At 35.6% G+C, this 22903-nt stretch overlaps 1 protein-coding gene across 4 annotated transcripts in view; it reads right to left on the bottom strand.

The window, feature by feature from the left end:
• The window catches only part of negr1 (neuronal growth regulator 1), a 142327-nt gene that overhangs the window by 40310 nt on the left and 79114 nt on the right, over positions 1-22903 (bottom strand). For 2 of the 4 annotated variants that reach the window (XM_048199265.1, XM_048199264.1), the window contains exon 6: positions 21925-22073. In XM_048199265.1, the coding sequence (XP_048055222.1) occupies positions 21925-22073 (149 nt within the window). Of the gene's footprint in view, positions 1-379; positions 422-8024; positions 8067-21924; positions 22074-22903 lie in introns of all 4 variants that reach the window. The other 2 variants (XM_048199261.1, XM_048199263.1) reach the window with 2 other exon arrangements.

Raw genomic sequence — 22903 nt, forward strand, 5'->3', positions numbered from 1 at the left:
TTTTTTTGTGCAGACAGAGATCTTAAATTCTTGACTACAAAAGGCTATTAAACTTAAATTAAATTCCACCATAATTGGCCAGGATAGGGAAAAAAAAGTATTTTTTGTGACAACATGCCCCTATTGCAGAGGCAATAATCTGTCACAATATAACCTGCTGTTTAAAAGCCTATTATAGCCTTTAATTTAATCAATAAAGCAATTACGAAAAACAAAATGGTCAATAATTATTGTAATTAATAAAGTACAACATACAAAAGTCATGTAACACCTGACATTTACAAGAAAACCCTCGTCAAAAACCATTTGAAAACCAATTACCTCGGTCTTCCCTTATACATACTCATATACATTTCTATACATCATTGCATTTGCATACCGTATGTATTGCTTCTTTCTGAATACCCATAATCCAACCCTCCTGTGAAGAGATGTCAAAACATAATTAGCATTTATTAATTCATGTATAGTCTTTGTCAAATAAGCAGTGCACCTGTTGTGAGGAATTTAAACTATCCTCTCTCGGCCAAGTCGCTCAACTAGGACATCACAAAATTAACTAGAAATACAATTTGGAACTTGGAACAAAACAAGAACAGTGGGACGTCGAGACAGTTTATCTCAGCGATTGATACTGCCGCTACTGCAGTGGACCATGAAATTGTCATTTGTTCTGCAAGCGTTGCATCAAATGAAAGTTAAGGGCTACACACTGGCAAAGGTCTAAACTCTGGCAGTGAGAGGACCCCATGGCTAATTATATCCATTCCATACAAATGGTATGCCTGCTAATACAGTGGCATATCTCTAGAATGGAGTATGAAAATGCATTAAGATCTGTAACGTTGAATGATACTCATTGTGGTTACTAAGAAAAGGTCATGCAATACAACACATCACACACACGCTGTTAGTGTGTGCATTGTGTCCGTGTATGTCAGAGTTTATGTGCTAAAGAAGAAGCATAAGGGGAAGTAATGTATCCCATTTCAGAGATTACATTTTTACATTGGCTTTCAAAAGACGTGTCTTAAAAGAATAGTTCAGCCAAAAATAAAAATGAATGTTATCATTTATTCACATTCATATTGGTCCAAATCCGAATTACTTTCTTCATTCTGTGGAACACAAAAGGAGAAATTTGAAAGAATCTACTGGTTGTTCTGAATGTAAAAACACATGAAATTTTTATGAACTAGATCATTTACACTGATTCATTTACTTACTCACACAAAGCTATCAGAGGCTTCAGAAGATGTATGATATGTTAAATGGAAAATGTTAAAATTCTATGTTATTTCATCTAAATAAATTTAAAAAACAAATCATTTTAAATACTACAAGTGAATTTATACATCACAACAATGTACAGTATGAAAAATGTATATTATTATTATTGATTAAATTTAACAGTAACTGCATAATCTGACTGTAATCGGACTAGTTACACAGTTACACAGAATAAAAAAGTCATATGTAACCACATCAATCAGAATTAGTGGTTAAACGGATCATTGTTGATCCGTGATCCGTACGGACCAAGCCCCACGGTTCGGGATGCATGTGATTCACGGATCAATTGCAAGTTTGACCGCAATAGAGTTAAAGGTTATCATTTGCACATGTTTTGTCTTGCTAGTTTACACATTAAATAGATATAAAACCATTCCAGCGCTAGAAGAGGCAAAAGAGGATTTCGGTATCGCACACCACGCTGTTATTGGTGCGCACAGATATACAAGGCTCGCGTGCACAAACAGAGAGAGAGGCGCGTTTCATATAGCTCCAAATTGATTTCTCTTTCGCGTCCTCAATGCACTTGGATGGACACATACACGCATTACATCAGTCAAAATACCCCTCTTGGCAAGTATTCTCATAAACACATTCGGTTATGTCTTAATTGAACGAGGTGAGAATTCGGATGTGTATCTATCGGATGTGTGCGTGTATGGGGTCTTCTTAAAGCGGAGGTCGGCAACCCGCGGCTCTTTAGCGCCCCCCTAGTGGCTCCCTGGAGCTTTTTCAAAAATGTATGAAAATGGAAAAATATTTTTTGTTTTCATATGGTTTCTGTAGGAGGACAAACATGACACATTTTTAACGTTTTCCAATGCTGTAAAAATGTGTATAATATTAAATTTCAACATTTCTGTCAATGAAGATTTGCGTCATAGCCTGCGACACACGTTTCAGCCTAGACTGTAAAGGTTTCAGCGCGGCGCGAGGGTATGCGTCAACGTCACTTTCCCGCCGAAAGCGCGCTCCCTCAGCTGGACTGAGTGGCAAAAGAACCTGCAGCGTGACTGGATTTAATAGGGGAAACTGCGAAAACGCGAGTAAAACTAACGAATTACACTAAAGGTTGGAATTGAATTTGTTCCTTACAACTTGTCAAATAAACCTAATCCATGGATATTGACATACAGCCAGGAGTCGTGCTTCCTGACATTTATATGTGCCTGATTTCGACGCCGGGGAAATACATAAAGCAAATCTGCCTGTGAATATTTTATATAACTACAATATAGGTAGGTTTAAATCCGCGTAATCACTTATATCAATGTTATATATATCGTCATATTGTCCAGCCCTAAAATATATATAGTTTTATAGTATAGTTTTTGTCAGTGTTTATTTTAAAACGCACAATTATGCAGAATATAAGATGGAAAATATTTAATTGATGATTTGTCAACATAATATATAACAATACAATATATATGGAATGATTTTACCTCAAAATTGATTTTTGAGGTAAAATCAATTGAAAATTGATGATTTTTCCTCCAACATTTTGACACAAAATGATAAATGCAAATCCATGTTTCTCTGCCTGGAGTCCAGCTGTTTCTGTGAATTGCACCGATCCATTTGCTTTTTCTGTAGCTTTCAGCAGTTTTTAAATATATACCTCGGGAATACCTCATTATGTATTTGTAGCCTACATAGTCATTTTGATAGTAGGCTAATATAGCTAATATACACTTACAGCCTGTGTTGCCTTCATATAAGGGTTATATTAGGCTTTTAATTTTTTTGCGGCTCCAGACAGATTTGTTTTTTGTTTTTTTGGTCCAATATGGGTCTTTGAACAATTTGGGTTGCCGACCCCTGTCTTAAAGTGACAGCAACCTATAAATACCTGCTGTTGTCTGTCATGTAAATCAAACAACAGCTTTAACAAAGATTAATCTATATAAAATTTATACAGAGAACAGTGTCATTTTACAATTAATTATTACATTTCTGTACACAAAAATTAATACTACGGTTAGACCTTATATTTATTTGTAACTTTCTGTTGTATTTATCTATTCTTGTAATTTGTGTACAATATTTCTTCTTTTTATCTATTCTTTTTACAGTCTGTTCACTTGCCTTTACCGTGAGTAAAATCCGAAAACGAAGTTTTGTGATCCGTTGAACCACTAATCAGAATGAATTGGCCAAATTCGATTTAAATTTAATTCGGATTGTAAGCGGTAGTTTAAACCTTTTCTAATCTGTTCCACTTGATAAGACTGAAAACCGAATGTAGAATGTTATGCGCATATGCAATGACGTAAATTGTGCAATGACGTATGATGATGCACGTAAACACTATGTTTGGATTCATCAATCGGAATGATTTAATTCCCATTTAAACAAAAGGTGTCCATGTAAACATAGCTAGTGTTAATAAATTAGTGATTTTAAAGAAAACTAAGTGAACATTAGATGATGGCAAGGGTAATCCAAATGTGAAAACAGCAATAGAAATGAGCATGCAGAATTAAATATATCAGGTGATTTATATCCAACAGCGGTCAGTGCAATTCTTTGGAAATTTTTCCTTTTGTGATATAAGAAAGAAAAAATGTTATACGTGTTTGAAACAACATGAAGGTGAGTAAATAATGACAATTGTCTTTTTTTTGGGTGAACTATCCCTTTAATACACACAGCCCCCCCACCCCCACCCCCCCACACACACACTCCACGTTCCCCCAGAAAGAGAATATCATGGTCTGTGATTTCAGAAAGGAGCACAACAGTGAAAACACAGCGACGCTATAGATAGTGAGAGACGTTTAGAGACGGCGGAATCAGTTGCTGCTCAGGAAGAGAAAATGGCAGACAACAAATAAAAGAGAGAAGTCGAGGAGGCGTATTATCAATATCCCGCCCTTCATGCAGTCGCACTAAAGCAGAGAATGAGGAAGCCAGAGAGAAGCAGTCAGCGTTTAGGAAAGCCACTCGCCCCAGCGCTACACATGACAGTGCCCACCATAACGCCACAGTGCTCGCTCAGAGGGGTGTCAGTGCTGTACTGTGCAATGCCACAAGTTAAAGAAATAAAACACAAAGAAACACAAAGAAATAAAGTGAAAATTTAGGGCTGTCAATTAAACAGTTTTTAATTTAAAATGATTAATTATAAAGAAAATAACAATTGAAAAAAATTGTGCTTTTTTTGCAAACAGGCTCTAACATGTTGTAGTTGATCTACGTTTTAGTAATGTTTCATTTGCTAACAAATCATTATTTTTTTGATTTGGATCTTTTAAAAGATTCAATTGAACTGGTTCACAAATCTGAATCAGTCCAGGTGGTTCTCGAGTCTACAACTCATTGAACTGTGAACCATCTGTTTTGGACAGATGTCAGATTCAAAATGATCCAGGTAAAATGCTCATCAACTCGTAATGAGAGAACCAATGAGTGAGCTGAAAGTAAGAGCATTTGAAGTAAACAATTTAAAGGGTTAGTTCACCCAAAAATGAAAATTCTGTCATTTATTACTCACCCTCATGCCGTTCCACACCCGTAAGACCTTCGTTCATCTTCGGAACACAAATTAAGATATTTTTGATGACATCCAATGGCTCAGAGAGGCCTCTATTTCAAACCTCTCAAGATCCAGAAAGGTACTCAAAACATATTTAAAACAGTTCATGTGAGTACAGTGGTTCTATCTTAATACACTGTAAAAAATGACCATGATTTTAACAGTAAAAGACTGTAAAAATGTTGCGGTGAAAAACTGTCAAATGGTTTACAGAAAGTTTCCGTACTATATACGGTGAATAACTGTAATAGATCTAACGGTACATTTAATGTAATTTTACGGTAAAATACCGTTAAATTCACAGTTTTTGCAAGTGAAAAATAACAATTCATTGTAAAATTTACAGTGAAAAAACATAAATTGACATTCCCACAATTCCCTGCGTGACACTTCACATTTGATATATTTTCGTTGAAATAACTCTGTTTCTTCTTAGTTTTTCTCATTTTTTCTAATCAGTTATGTACATTAGGGTTTTATGTTACATCTAATGTTGTTAAATTAATGTTTATTGCATTTTTTAAATTTCATGCATGTTACCATGATGGTGTTTAGTGTGTGTGTGAATGACACTGTGTGCAGTTAGTGTTGTCCTTCTCAGCATGTGATGAACTTTGATTCATCATGTGACTCTTATCACCACTGTGTTTGGTGACTGTCAGTGTATTATAAAGGTACAAAACAGATATTAGTACTTCATTAGGTTGGTAAATTAACATTATATCAGTTAATGAAATATGTTATTTTACCGTAAATTTAACAGATTTTTCTTTACGTTGCTACTGTATTTTTTACGGTAAAGTTCTGGCAACCACAGCTGCCGTTTTTTTACCGTAAATTTTACTGGGATTTTTTTTACAGTGTAGTATAAAGTGATGAGAATACTTTTTGTGCGCCAAAAAAAAAAAAAAGACTTTTCAACAATATCTAGTGTTGGCTGACACACTGCTTCGAAGCTTTACAAATCTTTTGTTTCTAATCAGTTGTTCGGATTGCGTATCAAACTGCCAAACTGCTGAAATCACGTGACATTGGCGTTCCAAACAACTGATTCGAAACAAAAGATTCGTAAAGCTTTGAAGCAGTGTTTTGAAATCGGCCATCACTAGATATTGTTGAAAAGTCGTTATTTTGTTTTTTTGGCACACAAAAAAGTATTCTTGTCAATTTATAATATTAAGGTAGAACCACTGTACTCACATGAACTGTTTTAAATATGTTTTAAGTACCTTTCTGGATCTTTAGAAGTTCAGTGGCATTGCTGGCAATAGAGCCATTGAATTTCATCAAAAATATCTTTATTTGTGTTCCGAAGATGAATGAAGGTCTTACGGGTATAGAACGACATGAGGGTGAGTAATGAATGACATTATTTTCATTTTTGGGTGAACTAACCCTTTAAACAGCCAAAACTGTTAAAAAATAATGCATACTAGAAATAAATTTACACTACCGCTCAAAAGTTTAGGGTCAATAAGACTTTTATTTCTTTTTTTTAAAGAAAATAATACTTTTATTCAGCAAGGATGCATTAAATTGACCAAAAGTGACAGTAAACACATATAATATAAAATATAAAAGATTTCTAATAACAGTTAAAGAATCCTAATAACAGTTTTATGGTTTCCAAAATAATATTAAAGGTGCCCAAGAATGCTTTTTCACAAGATGTAATATAAGTCTAAGGTGTCCCCTGAATGTGTCTGTGAAGTTTCAGCTCAAAATACCCCATAGATTTTTTTAAATAAATTTTTTTAACTGCCTATTTTGGGGCATCATTAACTATGCACTGATTTTTTCAGCGCCGCCCCTTTAATTCATGTGCTCCCTGCCACACAAGCTCTCGATTATATTACAGCTCATTTACAAAGTTCACACAGGTAATATAACCCTCAAATGGATCTTTACAAGATGTTCGTCATGCATGCTGTATGCATGCTTCGAATTATGTGAGTAAAGTATTTATTTTGATGTTTATATTTGATTCTCTATGAGTTTGAGGCTGTGCTCTGTGGCTAACGGCTAATGCTACACTGTTGGAGAGATTTATAAAGAATGAAGTTGTGTTTATGAATTATACAGACTGCAAGTGTTTCAAAATGAAAATAGCGACGGCTCTTGTCTCCGTGAATTCAGTAAGAAACGATGGTAACTTTAACCTCATTTAACAGTACATTAGTAACATGCTAACGAAACATTTAGATAGACAATTTACAAATATCACTAAAAATATCATGCTATCATGGATCATGTCAGTTATTATTGCTCCATCTGCCATTTTCGCTGTTGTTCTTGCTTACCTAGTCTGTTGATTCACCTGTGCAGATCCAGACGTTACTGGCTGCCCTTGTCTAATGCCTTTCATAATGTTGGGAACATGGGCTGGCATATGCAAATATTGGGGCGTACACCCCGACTGTTACGTAACAGTCGGTGTTATGTTGAGATCCGCGTCTTTTCCGGAAGTCTTTTAAACAAATGAGATTTACATAAGAAAGAGAAAGCAATGGAGTTTGAAACTCAATGTATGTCTTTTCCATGTACTGAACTCTTGTTATTCAACTATGCAGAGGTAAATTCAAATTTTGAATCTAGGGCACCTTTAATCAGCGCAATGGTTTTCAACACTGTTAATAATAAGAAATGTTTCTTGATCACCATTATAGCTGCTGAAAATTCAGCTTTACCATTATAGGATTAAATTACATTTTAAAATATATTAAAATAGAAAATAGTTATTTAAAATTGTAATAATGTTTCACAATACTGTACTGTTTTTTTGATCAAATAAATACAGCCTTGGAGAGCATAAGACACTTATTTCAAAAACATTTAAAAATCTTACAGACCCCCAAATGTAAATGTAAATGAAAATCTATATTTAGGTTCTAAATGACATTTTTAGGAGCTGAATCATGGTTACAACTACTTTCTCACCAAACATTCATATGTGATGAATTAATCAACATATAATGTAATTAATTTGATTAAAAAACAAAAAACAAACAAACTAACAACCGATTGACAGCCCTAGAAAAAAAAAATTTAAGTGACGACACACAAAGCTGAACGCCAGCAGGCATCCTGGCCAATCGAGAGAAGAAGAAATTGCAATGAGGAAGAGGTCATTTTTGGTTAGTGCAGCATTTCGGATCCCTTACTGAGCTGCGAACAGCATGTGACATATACTGACCTGGACTTGAGACAGCACTAGTTGTTGTGGGTTCAATAATTGCTACAGGAAAAGAAGGGGAGAGGGAAAAGAGGACATTTATATATTATTAACATAATGAAGACCCAAAAGAAGGGAAAAGAGAACAAAAACATGCAAAGACTGAAGAGAGGGGTGTGAAAACGCTTCTGTGGTCAGCGGGCAATAAAAGGGCCCTTTCAACCACAAAATAAAACAAATCCCATGCTGAGGTTGATCATCTTGATCAAAATGTAACGTTCAATCGGGTTTTGTTCGGTCTTTATGTTCAAAAGTGTTTTGATGGAGTCGGTTTCAAATCATATTATGATCGCTGATCTTTGATACTCTAAATTAGAAGCTTCTGAGCATCACTCAATTCAATGGACTGGAATGAAGCTCAGTTCAATTAACACATGAAATTAAATTTGCACCTAGCAGACAGTCATTTAATCATGACGATGTAATATAGTTTTCATATTATTAATAGATATCATACTCTCAATTGCCCCAGCTCCCTTTTTGGGAAATGTTAAAAGCAGGACTTTAATGTCAATCCATTTTTAATCTCATATAGGCTCAATATTTTCCAGTGAGTTACTTAACTGATGGTAATTAAAACTTAACTGGGGGGATACGTCTAGATCTGGGGGAGATATACAGAAACACTTCTGTTATCACATTTTCCATCTGCTGATGAAAAAAAAAAAAAAAAAGTAAATTATAAAAAATATAAAATGGATCCATGCCCAATGAAAGCAAAAGTATTTGGACACTTAAAAAGGTGTGAATGTCATTGCATTATACAAAATATCAAACCAAGTGGCATCTGCAAACAAAAGTGTTATTTTTCCTAGCCATTTTTTCTATTCTTGTTAACCAGCTGGTCTCAAGGTCATTTTTAGTGGATGTATAAAGTCAATTCTCCCTAAGTTCACACAAATGCCCTTGCAGAGTAACCAGAGTTGTAGTTCATCACATTAACGGACATGTTGGACTAAAGGTCACACAAGGTTTCAAGCATTTAAAAAAATACTTCTAACTGATCTCTAGTAAAAATTTAATTGTTAAAATATACCATTCCTGCAACAACGCACAATGCATAACGTGCAGCTTTGAAGTTTGTATTCTTTGTATTGAGCCAAGATGTTAGTTCATCAGTTTAGATCTTCTACTTGCGTTTTGCGAAGTCATAGGTCAGAGTTCACCAAACTTGGACTTCGACACACATCGAAAGGTGAAATTCTCTGCATGTGCTTGCATTTCCAGTCTCCCACATTCACATGCATTTGAATAGAGGTGACTGAATCACAAACTCTAGCCTGACTGCACCTTAAAGGGTTAGTTTACCCATTAAAGGGATAGTTCACCCAAAAATGAAAATTTGATGTTGATCTGCTTACCCCCAGCGCATCCAAGATGTAGGTGACTTTGTTTCTTCAGTAGAACACAAATGATGATTTTTAACTCCAACCATTGCCGTCTATCAGTCAAATAATGCTAGTGGATGGGAACTTCTACTATAAGAGTAAATAAAACTTGCTTAGACAAATCCAAATTAAACCCTGCGGCTCGTGACGACACATTGATGTCCTTAGACACGAAACGATCGGTTTGTGCGAGAACCGAACAGTATTTATATAATTTTTACCTCTAAAACACCACTATGTCCAACTGCGTTCAGCATTCACTTAGTGAGGTCTGATCACGCTCTGACAACGGCAGTGATGTCTCGCACTCGTTGAAGTATAAGCGCGAGACATCACTGCCGCTGTCAGAGCGCGATCAGACCTCACTAACCAAACACAGTTGGACATAGTGGTGTTTTAGAGGTAAAAAATTATATAAATACTGTTCGGTTTCTCGCACAAAACGATCGTTTCGTGTCTTAGGACATCAATGTGTCGTCACGAGTTGCAGGGTTTAATCTGAGAGGAGCAAATCTATTGCCAACCCAATAAATACTTTATTATTAAACACTTGTTAGGCACTTTATTTCAACTTTTCAAATATTTTCTTCATTTGTATTAAGTGTAAGTGCCTTTCCGAACTGATTTGTGATGGGAAAAGGGAGATAAGCGAGTTTGGCGAAAGGCGGATTCGAACCCGGGTTGATCGCGTCAAAAGCTACTTCCAAATACCATACACCCTACTACGGCCTACGCCATTGCAGACGTTAAACAGAATCGCTGCGTCCGAAATCAAATACTACTCTACTATATAGTATGCGAAAAACAGTATGCGAACAGAGTAGTATGTCCGAATTCATAGTATTCGAAAAACAGTAGGCGAAAAGTACCCAGATGACTTACTACTTCCGGCGAGATTCTGAAGTGTGCATATGATGGACACTTTACTATCCCATGAGGTCACAGGAGAGGATTTGTGAATGAAGTTGAAGTCGTAACTGACGCTGGTAGGTCATGTGACAGTAACAACATGCCAGATGTAGTACGTCCGAATTCATTCATACTACAGGCATTCGTACTATATAGAACGTACTTTTTCAACGGTCGTGAAATACATTTAAATTCAAATGTAGTACCTACTCAACAGTACGTGACTTCGGACGCAGCAGTCTTTTTAGTATTTAACTGAAACCATTCGATGGCTAAATTACAGCCCACGTACATTAAACTGGACACCCGTTGGTAAGAGGTTAATTCTTGTGTGTTACGCAGCACATTTGAGTTTCCGCAATAGGTTTGTTCTAGCACATCAAGCAGGTTCGGTTGAGCTCCTGTTTATGTTCAATGATCAATGTTTATATGTGAATAAAAGCCTAAATTAAATCTGTTCAACTATCAGATGGGTGAACTCTCCCTTTTAATAAGCATTCTGTGATAATTTACTCACGCTCCTGTCATTCTGAACTGGCATGAATTTCTTTTTTCTGCAGAACACAAAAGAAGATATTCTGAAGAATGTTTGTAACCAAACAGTTTTGGTTGCCAATCAACCAATTGTATGGAGGAAAAAAAAAATCCCATTTCTCAAAATATCTCCTTTTATGATCCACAGAAGAAAGAAAAGCATACAGGTTTGGAACGACATGACCGTGAGTAAATGATGATAGAATTTTCATTTTTGGAACACAAAAGAAGCATATAATGAAAGTCATAAGGGACCAATGTAACCCAATATAAAGCAATGAAGCCCAATGTTCTTCAAAATCTATTCTTTTGTTTCACAGATGAATCAATAAAATATGGCAAAATTTTTATTTTTGAAAGAACTATCCCTTTATGTCACCAGAAATTGAACAGTCTATCTATTATTTATAGTTTAAAACCAAGCAAACTTCCTTTTGTGAAAAGTTTTGCTTAAAAAAAAAAAAGGTCTTTGTGCAATTTTTCTTTAAACAAATTTCCACTTGGTTCAATTGTTTGTTATCTCATGCAGTGGCATTCAAATACTAAAAGCAACCAAACATTTTTTGGTGTACTTCTGCTCACCAATATCAACATTAATGAGCTTTTATCAATAAAATCACATGAATAACATATTATGACAACATATACTATACAAGTGGTTGATTGACAGACACTGACAATTTGTTTTTAAAAAGGAAAAGAAAAAAGACTCAGGCCACAATCAAAACACCTAGACATTTGTTAAAAGAATTATCATTCCCTTCCAAGATCCTTTGTGACAGTAGAGATGAACTGAACATGAAAAAAAAGTTTCTCTTTTGTTGTTCAAATCAACATTACAGTGACTCCTTACAGTAACAGTGACTTTGTGATTAAGGGGTGTAATGACCTCAACAGAGACTTCTCTCTGGTAAGCCCTTTGCTAAATTGAGAGCCCTGGAGTTAAAATCACAGCGCCTAGAGACAGTTCACATCATTACTGCTCGCAGGTTCAGGGGCAGGGTTGAGACAGTTGTGTGCATATGAAGCACACAGGCGATGTGTGTTACTGCTTTCAGCTGACGTACAGGTTAAGCGCACAGGCATGCAACCTGGAGCAATCATCACCACTGACAGCACAATGCACACTTTGGGAATAAACTGACAAATCAGAGAAAGGGTATAAAACCAGAGGAGGCAAAGGCAAAAGTGGAGTCACGTTATACTGAAAGATTATGAACAGTAGATGTATTGCTGTACATATATCCTTGGTTTATAGATCCAGGAGTTTCGTTCTACTTTCTAACTTTGGCCCTGTAGAATTTCAGAAATTAAAATCCCTTAAAACACACTTTCACTAGTTTATCTACTTTGTCCATTAACAATGTCCAACAGTGTATACATATACCACAGGAAAATTCTTTCATTTTATTTTTTTTCCATTCATGTTATTTCCACCACATCTCAACGCCTAATTTATTCTATAGGGGAAATTACATTTATTTATTTTTTCTTTGGTAATTGGACAAACAGTTGGAAAAAAGAATGGATGGATATTTTTGTTATAAAATGGCCAACAACGTTGTCCTGCTAAGGCTAATATTAGCTAGCATTTTATGTTTCCTGCACACACACACACAATTACAATTATTTTAATGCATAATTTGACAAAATTACAGCTTGATTACAAATGACAAACAATAAAAAGGTCATATTTACCTTACACATACCTCAAACATGCTCTTCAATGACACTGTTGTCTCCTTGGTACAGAAATAGTACACTAACTTCAGAATTATAGCTTACGTGATTATAGATTATGTGCCATAGCTGTAATTTTTGTAAAAAAAAAAAAAAAAAAAAAATCTCAATCAATTATTTCACATTTTGGTTTGATTGCCACAGTTCTATTTATGTAGAATATAACATTATTTTTCATATTGACTTTCCTAGATTTCAGAGTGTAAGTTAAATAACTACATAACTAAATAATCAGGAATTTCTTTGTTTCTTTAAAGCATCTAAATCTTTAGTATTGATACTTTAGTATCTGGGTACAAATACTTGGCTTCCTTTCAGGGATTTTAATCATTAATATTTTGTTTAATGTTTAAAGGTGCAATGTGTAAAATTTGGGAGGATCTATTGACAGAAATGCAATACTATAATATACATAACTATGTTTTTAGTGGTGTATAAAGACCTTACAAAATGAACCGTTATGTTTTCATTACCTCAGAATGAACCATTTCTATCTCATACACTGTGTGTCTCCCCTCCATGTCAAGTCATCATTTTGCGCTGACATGTTTCTACAGCAGCCCTAAATGGACAAACACTCTACTGAGCGTTTCATCACTATGTTGTTCTTCTTCAAAATCGTTTGTGTTTTTAGAGGAAGCTTGCATCGTCACTACGATGAATATGCACGAAGAAGTAGTAGTAGTAGTTGTCTGAATTATTAGAAGCAGAGACCGTTCTTTGTTAGAAGAAGAAACCTCATTGCTTGACTGGTTAACGTACTCTCAAAACCTCGCTGGTAGATGCCGCTAAAATTTACACACTGCCCCTTTAATGTAAATATAATCTTTCTCATTCTTAGCAAATTTGGCCTAAATTGCAATTTTAGTCGAGAATCCCAGTTTTGCTGAAACTATGGTTCTTTTGAAACAATGATCATCTTACTCATTATATTCTTGTTTTTCTTCATGTAGCCCTAAAAAGATTTCTTCTCCCTCTGTTAATATTGGATGAATACCTTAAAGCTGCAGTCCACGATTTTTGTCCCTCTAGCGGTTAATAAACAGAACTTGCATGCGTCTTGCGGAAGAACAGTGTAGCCGGAGCTACTTTTCTCCATGTATGTCTATGGTGAGTCACGCAGTTACTGTGATACTCTGCGGCGGGTCCTACCGGTCCGGTCTGAAATAGTCTGAATATAAACACTTTTAATTATTATATTAACTATTATAAGTGTACCATAATGATTCAGGGTAAGACAAAAACACGGTTTGGAAAATGGATTCATGTTGTACATTCTCATTATATCATTTTTGTAAATTTTGAACACAAAAAAAAAGTTACGGACAGCAGCTTTAATGTGATTTGTGAAATTTCTTTCCATGAGGAGCTCTCAGTCTTTATATTACAGTATTGCATGACGTGTAATCTTCAGGTATACTGTATGGGGCAATGGAGTATAGCCTACATTGCATCCACATAAAAGCTGATTGATGTGTATGCTGGATAACCTCTGTTCTCACTTGCAAGAGAAAAAAATCATGGTGGGAGGAATTGCATTTCATTCTATAATAACATCTTATTTTTCCTTTGCAAGGCACAAAGAGAGAAACATCTAGCTTCTATACAATTCACAGAAACCTATATTGCCAAGATACAAGTGGAGTGCTATCTGTTGTGCATTTTGAGAGTAAAACAAGACTATGAGCTGTGCATGAATTCGTTTATTTTACGCCATCCCCTAACGATGGATTTAAAAGCACAATGCACAGTACTGATGAAGAAAAAATTTGGCTGCATCCTTGAACGGCTAAACCTTCTATCTTTCACGCATGGTCAGACGCATCGCAAGGATTGCCTATTTCTCCAGGCTGTTTTAACCGCAGTCTCCGTTAATGATTGGACAGGAGGTGTTTTATAGCCAAAACAGACTCTTTGCATCACAAACACCTTATTTTTCAAGGAATTGCTCGCCACACATTCAGCGTACAAATGGCAAGGCGGCACCCTTTAAGATGTCAAAATGATGACTGTTGTAATACAAGATAAAAGTCAATGAGAAAGATAAATGTCAGTCCATCTGTTCGGCTGTCCTTTTCAACAATGGACTGAATTTGATTAGGGCTTCAACACCACTGCAAATGAAGACAACAAAATGCAACATCAACAAGAAAATGCAGTACAACATCTATTGCTCATACAGTATGTGCATCAAGAAAACAGCTGCAAAATGGGTTAATGTAATAGCATTTGTAGTCTTGACCACAGACTGCACGTCCACAGTCCACTTTGTTCACCAATTGTCTGGTGCATAAGCACAAAAAACTGGAAAGCACTTTCTCAGTCTGGCAAGCCCTAATCTGATTGGCTGGTGTTATGTAGCTTCTGGGACTAAGGGCACAAAGTCGAGTTTACAAGGCTGATACAATAAGCGCTTTTTAGGGAGATCAAATCACCGGATTTACCAAAGTTTGCAAAGCTACTGGAATCAAAACTGAAAGATATTCCAGAGTTTTGTTTGAGGCACTTAGCAGCAAGTAAACTTGATATTAATGAGTAGAACTGTAGGGTTTCACAAGAGTGAAGAAAAATGTGATACGCGTTAACTTGTTAAATAATGCAATATTTGATATGCGAGACTAATGTTGCTTTAAGTGTGTAAAATCAATTTAAAGTATATTTAAATATATTTAAAAACTGAAAATGATATAACCAATATATATGTTTCACATTCAGTGCTTCCCACAGGTTTGAAATATACTTGCGGTGGTAGCCGGGCGAAAAATCCTCCTATTACCCACGGCACAAAAATGGTCTACTACATGTAACAAACAAATAATGTGTTTGAAATTAAATTAAAACAATAATTATTGAAATTAAGTTTAATTACATAGCATACTATTACATTTAATTACATACTAATATTATGCATTATTATGCATTGTAAATTATGCAAAATTGCAGCATTTAAATGGTTCTCCTTTCCCTATGTTCTCCTTGCTGTCATATAGTGTCTCTCTCAGTGAATGGGACACAGATTTTACTAGTAAAATTTATAAAATGAATAATATATGTGTCAAATAATGTTCTTAGTCTTTTCTTCCTGTGGGGTAGACTACAATAATTTACTATGAATTAAATGGAAATCAAATTAAATACAATTTATTGTGTAACCAAAATACCAATAATGCCCAAAAGAAAAAGAAAAAACTTTTAATTACTTTGACTTTTGACTACTTGACTTTTAATTATAAACAACCCCGAAATACACCAGGACTCTTATTTTGAAATGTCTGTACTATTGCAGGCTGATCCTTCAGATTCTTACAACCGTATAAAACATTTTATATAAAGGCCATGAAGTAGACATTGTAATAATTCATCAACTTGAGTTCATTAGCAATCGCTTGGCATAATTCTGCGCTTTTCACTGATTGAGAATCACTTTGAAGCAGTCTGAACGTAGAGTCTGAAGCGCTGTTGCGCGAGCTTGTAGAACACGCAACAGCGCCGCCTTGTGACTTTGCAAAATGCAGCGCCCGTGGGAATGTCAGCGGGAGTAAACAGTTCTGACCTGACGCACACATAACTAGCAGGTACAAAACGAGCTATTCGTATCGCGGATGGTTTCATTATCTTGCGCGGATATAAAAGTATAAGAGGATAAAAATAATAAAAGCAAAAATGTGTCTCCAAATATACTTGGGCGGCCGTTATTATTCGTGGGCGGCCCAAGTAAACTCTATGTGTGGGAAGCACTGACATTCTTTCTGGGAAAAGAAAGCATCACTACAACTTCTGAAAGTGAACAGCAGTGTTTTAGCATTACATAAAAAGTAATGTCACAAATCTTGTCATTTTAACACCAATGTAAACAACAACAACAACAACAACAAAAAATTAGCTTATTACCAACAACTCTTTGCTCAACTTGGTAATATATAGTTATATCAACCTGAAAATTAAACAATAAGAACATCCAGGTAAACGAAAACACCTGAAACTAAGGGTGGGCATTTTAATAATTTAAATAATAAGCACAAAAAAAATAAGAACAAAGGTGCAAATTACAAACAATAGGACAAATAAAATAAAATATAGATATACAAATTAAATAAACAGTGCTGTAAGTTTTTCAGTAGGCCTACATTATATCTATTTCACAGTAGCGTTCAAGTAAAAACAATACAGAAACTGACTAATCAAATGTAAAACTAAAACACTGCATAGTCCTCACAAGAATTAAACATACACTGATTGATATTAAAGCTACAAAAGTTATTCAGTCAAGAGCAGTGAGTGATTTTTCTTTTGTTGTTTGGAAGACAGCAGCAGGTATACTGTATTAGGCTGCTGTCACTTTAAGACCTAATGCACGGATCCTATTGACACTCATCTGATTTCTTTCCCAACTATTTACGTTCACTTTAGACAAAAGCGACTGTGTTTACATGAATACTCGCCAAGTCATTTTGACATAACTGTGTGTTTTTGACCGTTCAAGTGTAATAAGCCACGAAAGAGAACTGAATTTGTGATCGCACGCTGTCTGAGGCAGCTTTCTACGCGCGCGCATTTCCTGTGTGTGTCAGACTGCGTGAGTACCGCAATTACCGCAATGGTTTTCCGCAGCTTATTGCACTTAATAACTCTTTTTAATGTCAAACAAGTCACATGCGAGTAACAGTTGTGTGCCCAGTCTATTCTATGCTATATGCGTCGACCTAAAACTTTGACTTTTCGCAACTTTTTGAAGTAGCCTATTAAAACTATTCAGATATCACAAGCCATTACGATATGCATATTGTGTTATGAACATTTGCGATATTATTATAATTTCCATTCGATAAAAGCCATTATGGAGAATGTTGCGAACAGTGTTGTACTTTGACACAAACAATACGTCTTTAGTCACTTTACATGCCAGTGTTCTCCAGAATATTTGCAATGTGGACCAGACTTTACACTGTAGTCAAAGGTTTTTTTTTTAAACGTATTCAGAAGAACTGTAATAACATGGTGCATATACCAGCCAATCAGATTCATAATCCATGGGCACTTAACACAGCACTTATGTATCAGCATAAATTGTACCCAGTCTGTATTTGGCAGTTCTTTACAGTGCATGTAGAGGTGCTTGTGGGGGAAGGCAACCTGATATATGATTGATGGGGAAATAAGAATAGGATCAGGAGGGCTGGCTGAATGGCAGATGAACGCATGAGTTTCCCAGCCTGGAGAAAAACGATATTCATGAGAATAAATTGACATCATATCTTCTGTTCTAGTTCACCTTCCATTTCATCCCTTTTTTATGCCTCCACCCTGTGACTCAGACAGGGTCACAGTATGGTAACCACGACAACAACATCCAACACAATTCGGTAAGAACGGTAAAAGAAAACCCGGGACAACAAGAAACAAGCAAGATATGAAAAGATGACACTGAGGCTGTGATTGATAGGCATGGCAAACGAACGAGGCTTCCATTAGCTGGTGTCGGCTGAAGATGTGGAGGCTTTATCAAAAAAGGCTGAGAGCTTCTTCAGGCTATGAGTGTTTTAGTCATACTCCAATGACAGGTTGGAGGAGATTATTCGGCAAAGCCTACACTGTGCTATAAGCAAAAACGAGGAGGGAAAGATAGCTTGGATTACAGACCAGACGAAATCTGCCAATTAAGGACAACAAAATCTTTGCTTCTCAGCATTGCACCTTACAGTCGGGACAGCAAAATGTAGAAGAAAGAGTTGCAGAAAAGCTCAGACAGGAAAACACACCAGGTATTAAAAAACAACAGGTTCACAATGTACCTTGCTTGAGACAACGTGCAAGACACATTAACCTCACACATACAAACTTGTTTATGTTACGTAAGACATAACAAGAGAAAGCTAGGCCGTGTTAACACATTTACATATCATTGTTTCTATAAAAATATGCTGCATTTAGCAATATGCATGACATGAAAGTTTTATTACACATATACAGTACACAACCTGAGAACAAAGCAAAACAGACAGCAAATGCAAAGTTAATAGTTAGTTGTTCAACTGCATAACAAAAAACGATGTAGACCCACATAAATGGAATGTAAAGCCCCCTTTACACCTGCCATTAACATTCATTTGGTATCCGGATAGTATGATTTACATTAACCATGCATTCAATGCATTACATTAGAGAGGTTGCGTTAACTGCATTTTTTTCTGCTCGCAGATTTAAAAAAGGCCTTTGGTCTATTCCATTTGCCTGATATTTAAACACTCCCAGGGTAAAGGATGGTAATAGGGATTAGAAATGAGGAAAAGGATGGAAAATAAAGTTTTAAAGCACCCACACAAAAACAGACTGGGCGAGAGTGAGGATTTGGGCAGAGAAATAAGAGATTTCAAGTGTAGTGCAGTGGAACAATTCATGGGATATTGTTCATTAAATTGGGTGACCAGATCGTAAAACCACAGTGTAAAACAGAATAAAAATCAAGACAAGAAGCCACAACACAGCACTTGGTAAGACAAAAAGAGCTTTTGCCACAGACGTTCTTGTGATATTTGCTTAGTTAAAGCTGTCCCTGATCATATTCAAAATGTGGTCTCAGTGATCCGATCACAATGTGTATTCAATGTGGTCAAATGCTATCCGATTGGGATCCGATCACCGAAAACGCACTTTAATGCCAGGTGCAAAGGGGCCAAAAGTCCAATCAAATGTGATGACAGTGAGTAATGGAGAAAGAGCCACGTAAATGTCAAGTCAATCTAATTTGTATCATATGTGCACTGCATCACCAATTTTTCTCAATGCAACACTAAAAAGACTTAACCTGTTTGTGAAATTGAGCACTTTTGCCAAGTGACTGATAATTGTTGTTTTCCAAAAGAGCCTGATCAATGAACTGGTGTTTGGAGACAATGGTCAGGAAGGTTTTAGAAATCAAACAAAAGAGACACAACTAACTGCCAGACATTTGTTACCTCACAAAACCCGCAAGTTTGCATTGTCACATATGAGAATGTGTGCTCACTGAAGGCGAAATATCAAATTAAATACAACACAACTACAATAAAGTGACAGCATAGTATGATGCTGGGAAACTCATGGCTGTTTATCAATTTAAGCAATCATTTATCCCAGTTGTATGCACTAAAAATCAGCATTCTGTGAGATTATTTTCATTATAATCAATTACTAGTATGTGCTAAACTCATTCTTGAGAGTTAATATCTTTCACAGTAATGAATTCCCATTGAGACATTAGGAAAACAAAGACTGACTGAGTGTTTTACTTTGACATGCATTTTTTATCTACAGAAGAGAATCTGTCTCTGACTATTGCAACCAAGGCCATTAGCTATATTGGGGTCATTTGGCAATTGGTAAGGCTTAAATAATGCAGTTTTAAACATGTGGTTCGATCTCTGAGTGTATCTGACTCTAACGTCATTAGCAGAGTGCATGCCAACGCCAACGTTTCATGAAAGTGCACTTTTTCTTAATGAAAATTTAATCTCTTAAGCATAATGTCAGTTAACATTCTATTTCTGCTGTTAAGGATTACATTCAAACATACACTTTATGTGAAGCATAAAACAATGAGAAATAAAATATTCAGGCCAATGAAGAATGGAGTTCAGACTTGTGTGCCAGCTCTCTTTAAGTGGTAATACTGGGCCAGTGTAGATATAGTGACAATGAAAATGCCTGTTTTGAGGGTTCATTTTGGAGACAGTTCATCCAAAAATTCTGTCATTATGTATTCATCCTCATGTCATCCCAAACCTGTTAGACATTTTGTCTTCAGCAGAATACAAAAGAAGATATTTTAAAGCATCTTTCAAATATTTTTATCCCTACAAAGAAAGTCAATCGTGTCCAAAACAACATTGTATTCCAGTTATATATATATATATCTTTTTTTTTTTTTTTTTTTTTTTAAATTTTCTTCTGTTCCACAGAAAAACTAAATGCATACAGGTTTGGAACAAAATAAAGGTGAGAAAATGATGACCAAATTTTTGGTTTTGGGTGAACTATCCCTTTAAGAAATGCTAACAAATGCGAAAATGTCAAAATCAATCCCTCATTTCGTCCAAAAACAATGAATTTTGACATGCAAGTCCTACCTAAACATCCTAGCGAAATGGAATAATGGCTTTTACCTCCCTTACATTCACCTTGTCACAGAGGACCTTTAATGGGAGCTCATCTCTGCTATTAAAGAGCATTTCACTATGCTAAATACTCTTTGTAGACGCCAAAAGCACTCAATCACCTTGATGTTGGCAGGCATACAGTACATTAAATGACCCAGCCGGTTCCATAGGGGGAAAGTAGTTGATTCTGTGACTACAGTGGTCGACTGGAGATACTGCATGTCTGGGATGCAGAGACAACAATACAAATCTGTGGGAATAATCTAAGAAACACTTTCAATCGATACTAGGTATAAAATATACGGGCGGAAATCATACGCTGGGCTAAAAATAGAGCAAAATGCTGAGGAGAAAATCAAACACTGCACTTTGATTAGTACTCCACACCTTGTCTCTGAGGTTGAGGTCCTCCATTAAATATTAATGTGTCCCTGAATCCACCTTTGCTTCATCAATACTTATTGACCAATATTATAACAGCAATTTAGGCCCAGGCAACGATGACCAGCTCTTGCATTTGCAATCTCTACAGATGTGACTATGTGTGTGTTGTGGAGGAATTGCTTGCCATTTCTCATTAGGAGCACAGTAGGGTAGGTTTCCTTTTCATTAGCGATGAGGAAAATAAGAACGAAGCAACTCTAGTGGGAGGAGAAGATGCAGCTTTCTGGGTTTCCCGCATCACAGACTGTCGGTCTTCAGTAGAACGTGAAAGATACTGGAATTTTCATCTCAGCTGGGCCTTTGATATGCTTCATTTGAAAGCAAGGGACTTAACTTTTCCATCTGCCACCTTTAAGACTAGCACTATTTATTGTTGTTGTTTTTTTTTTTTCTTGTTAGCCCACTTACTGTTATTATTGACTCGGCGACCACTGAATCAGAAAAACACTAAGCATTTCAAACAGACCTCTCAAAGAAATTGTATCTCATTTTAAATGCGATAGCTCTTTGAAAATGCTTCACAGAAAACTTCAGGCTTCAAAACAATGACTTATTTGAGTACCATCTTCTCTCATTTCCTCCTCTGCAACATATGTATTAAAGATGGGTGAAAACACTGTGTTTTCTCGGCGGAGCTCTGTGACGACTATATGTGAAAAAAAGCAACTATCAGCAAGAGTTAACCAGGGGAGAGTAATGCTTGTTACTTACGAATCAGAGGCACACTGGCATTGGCTGTTCCCAACCTGTTGACGGCCACACAGGTGTAGTTGCCATAGCGATCCTGTGTCATGTTCTTGACTGTGAGAACTGATCTGGAGCTGAGGTTCTTGATGTCTATTCCTTGGCCCATGTTAATCCTGAAAATAAGACCATCAGTTGACGTGACATGTCAGGCAGTGACACCAGTGTGCTGCAGTGTGACATGCTAATAATCCATCCATCCATCAGAAACCATTTTAACAGCACCTTCTCTTTTCATTTATACATGCAGAGATACTACACGGGATATATGGACTTTTAAAAATTGATTTGAAGTGAACTGCAAAAAAAAAAATAAAAAAAAAAATGGTTGTGCAAGACAAACACTACAAGAAAATACCATATATATATATATATATATATATATATATATATATATATATATATATATATATATATATATATATATATTTTTTTTTTTTAATTATTATTTTTTTTTATATATATATATTTTCTTGTATACTATATATATATATATATATGGTATTTTCTTGTAGTGTTTGTCTTGCACAACCATTTTTTTTTGCAGTTCACTTCAAATCAATTTATATATATACACACACACACACACACACACACACACACACACACACACACACACACACACACACACACACACACACACACACACAGTATATTAAGTATATTACATAATGACATACTGTACTGTAGATATAAACCATTTGTAAATTTTTATTTAATTCTATTTTTTTTGTACTTTACTGTACTTTTTGTTTTATATTATGTTTTATTGTTTTTGCTATGGTTAAAACTATTTAACTAAATTATTATTCTGGAGAACAGTCTTATTTTCTTTTTCTTTTTTTAAAAGTACATTTATGTTAAAACAGATGATCAGAGTTTCAATAATATCTAACTAGATTTTAACAAGGTAAAAAGAACATAAAAAAGAACTTGCAGGGAAAAT

This window comes from Megalobrama amblycephala, linkage group LG8, assembly GCF_018812025.1.
Source record: "Megalobrama amblycephala isolate DHTTF-2021 linkage group LG8, ASM1881202v1, whole genome shotgun sequence".
NCBI classification, from domain to species: domain Eukaryota; kingdom Metazoa; phylum Chordata; class Actinopteri; order Cypriniformes; family Xenocyprididae; genus Megalobrama; species Megalobrama amblycephala.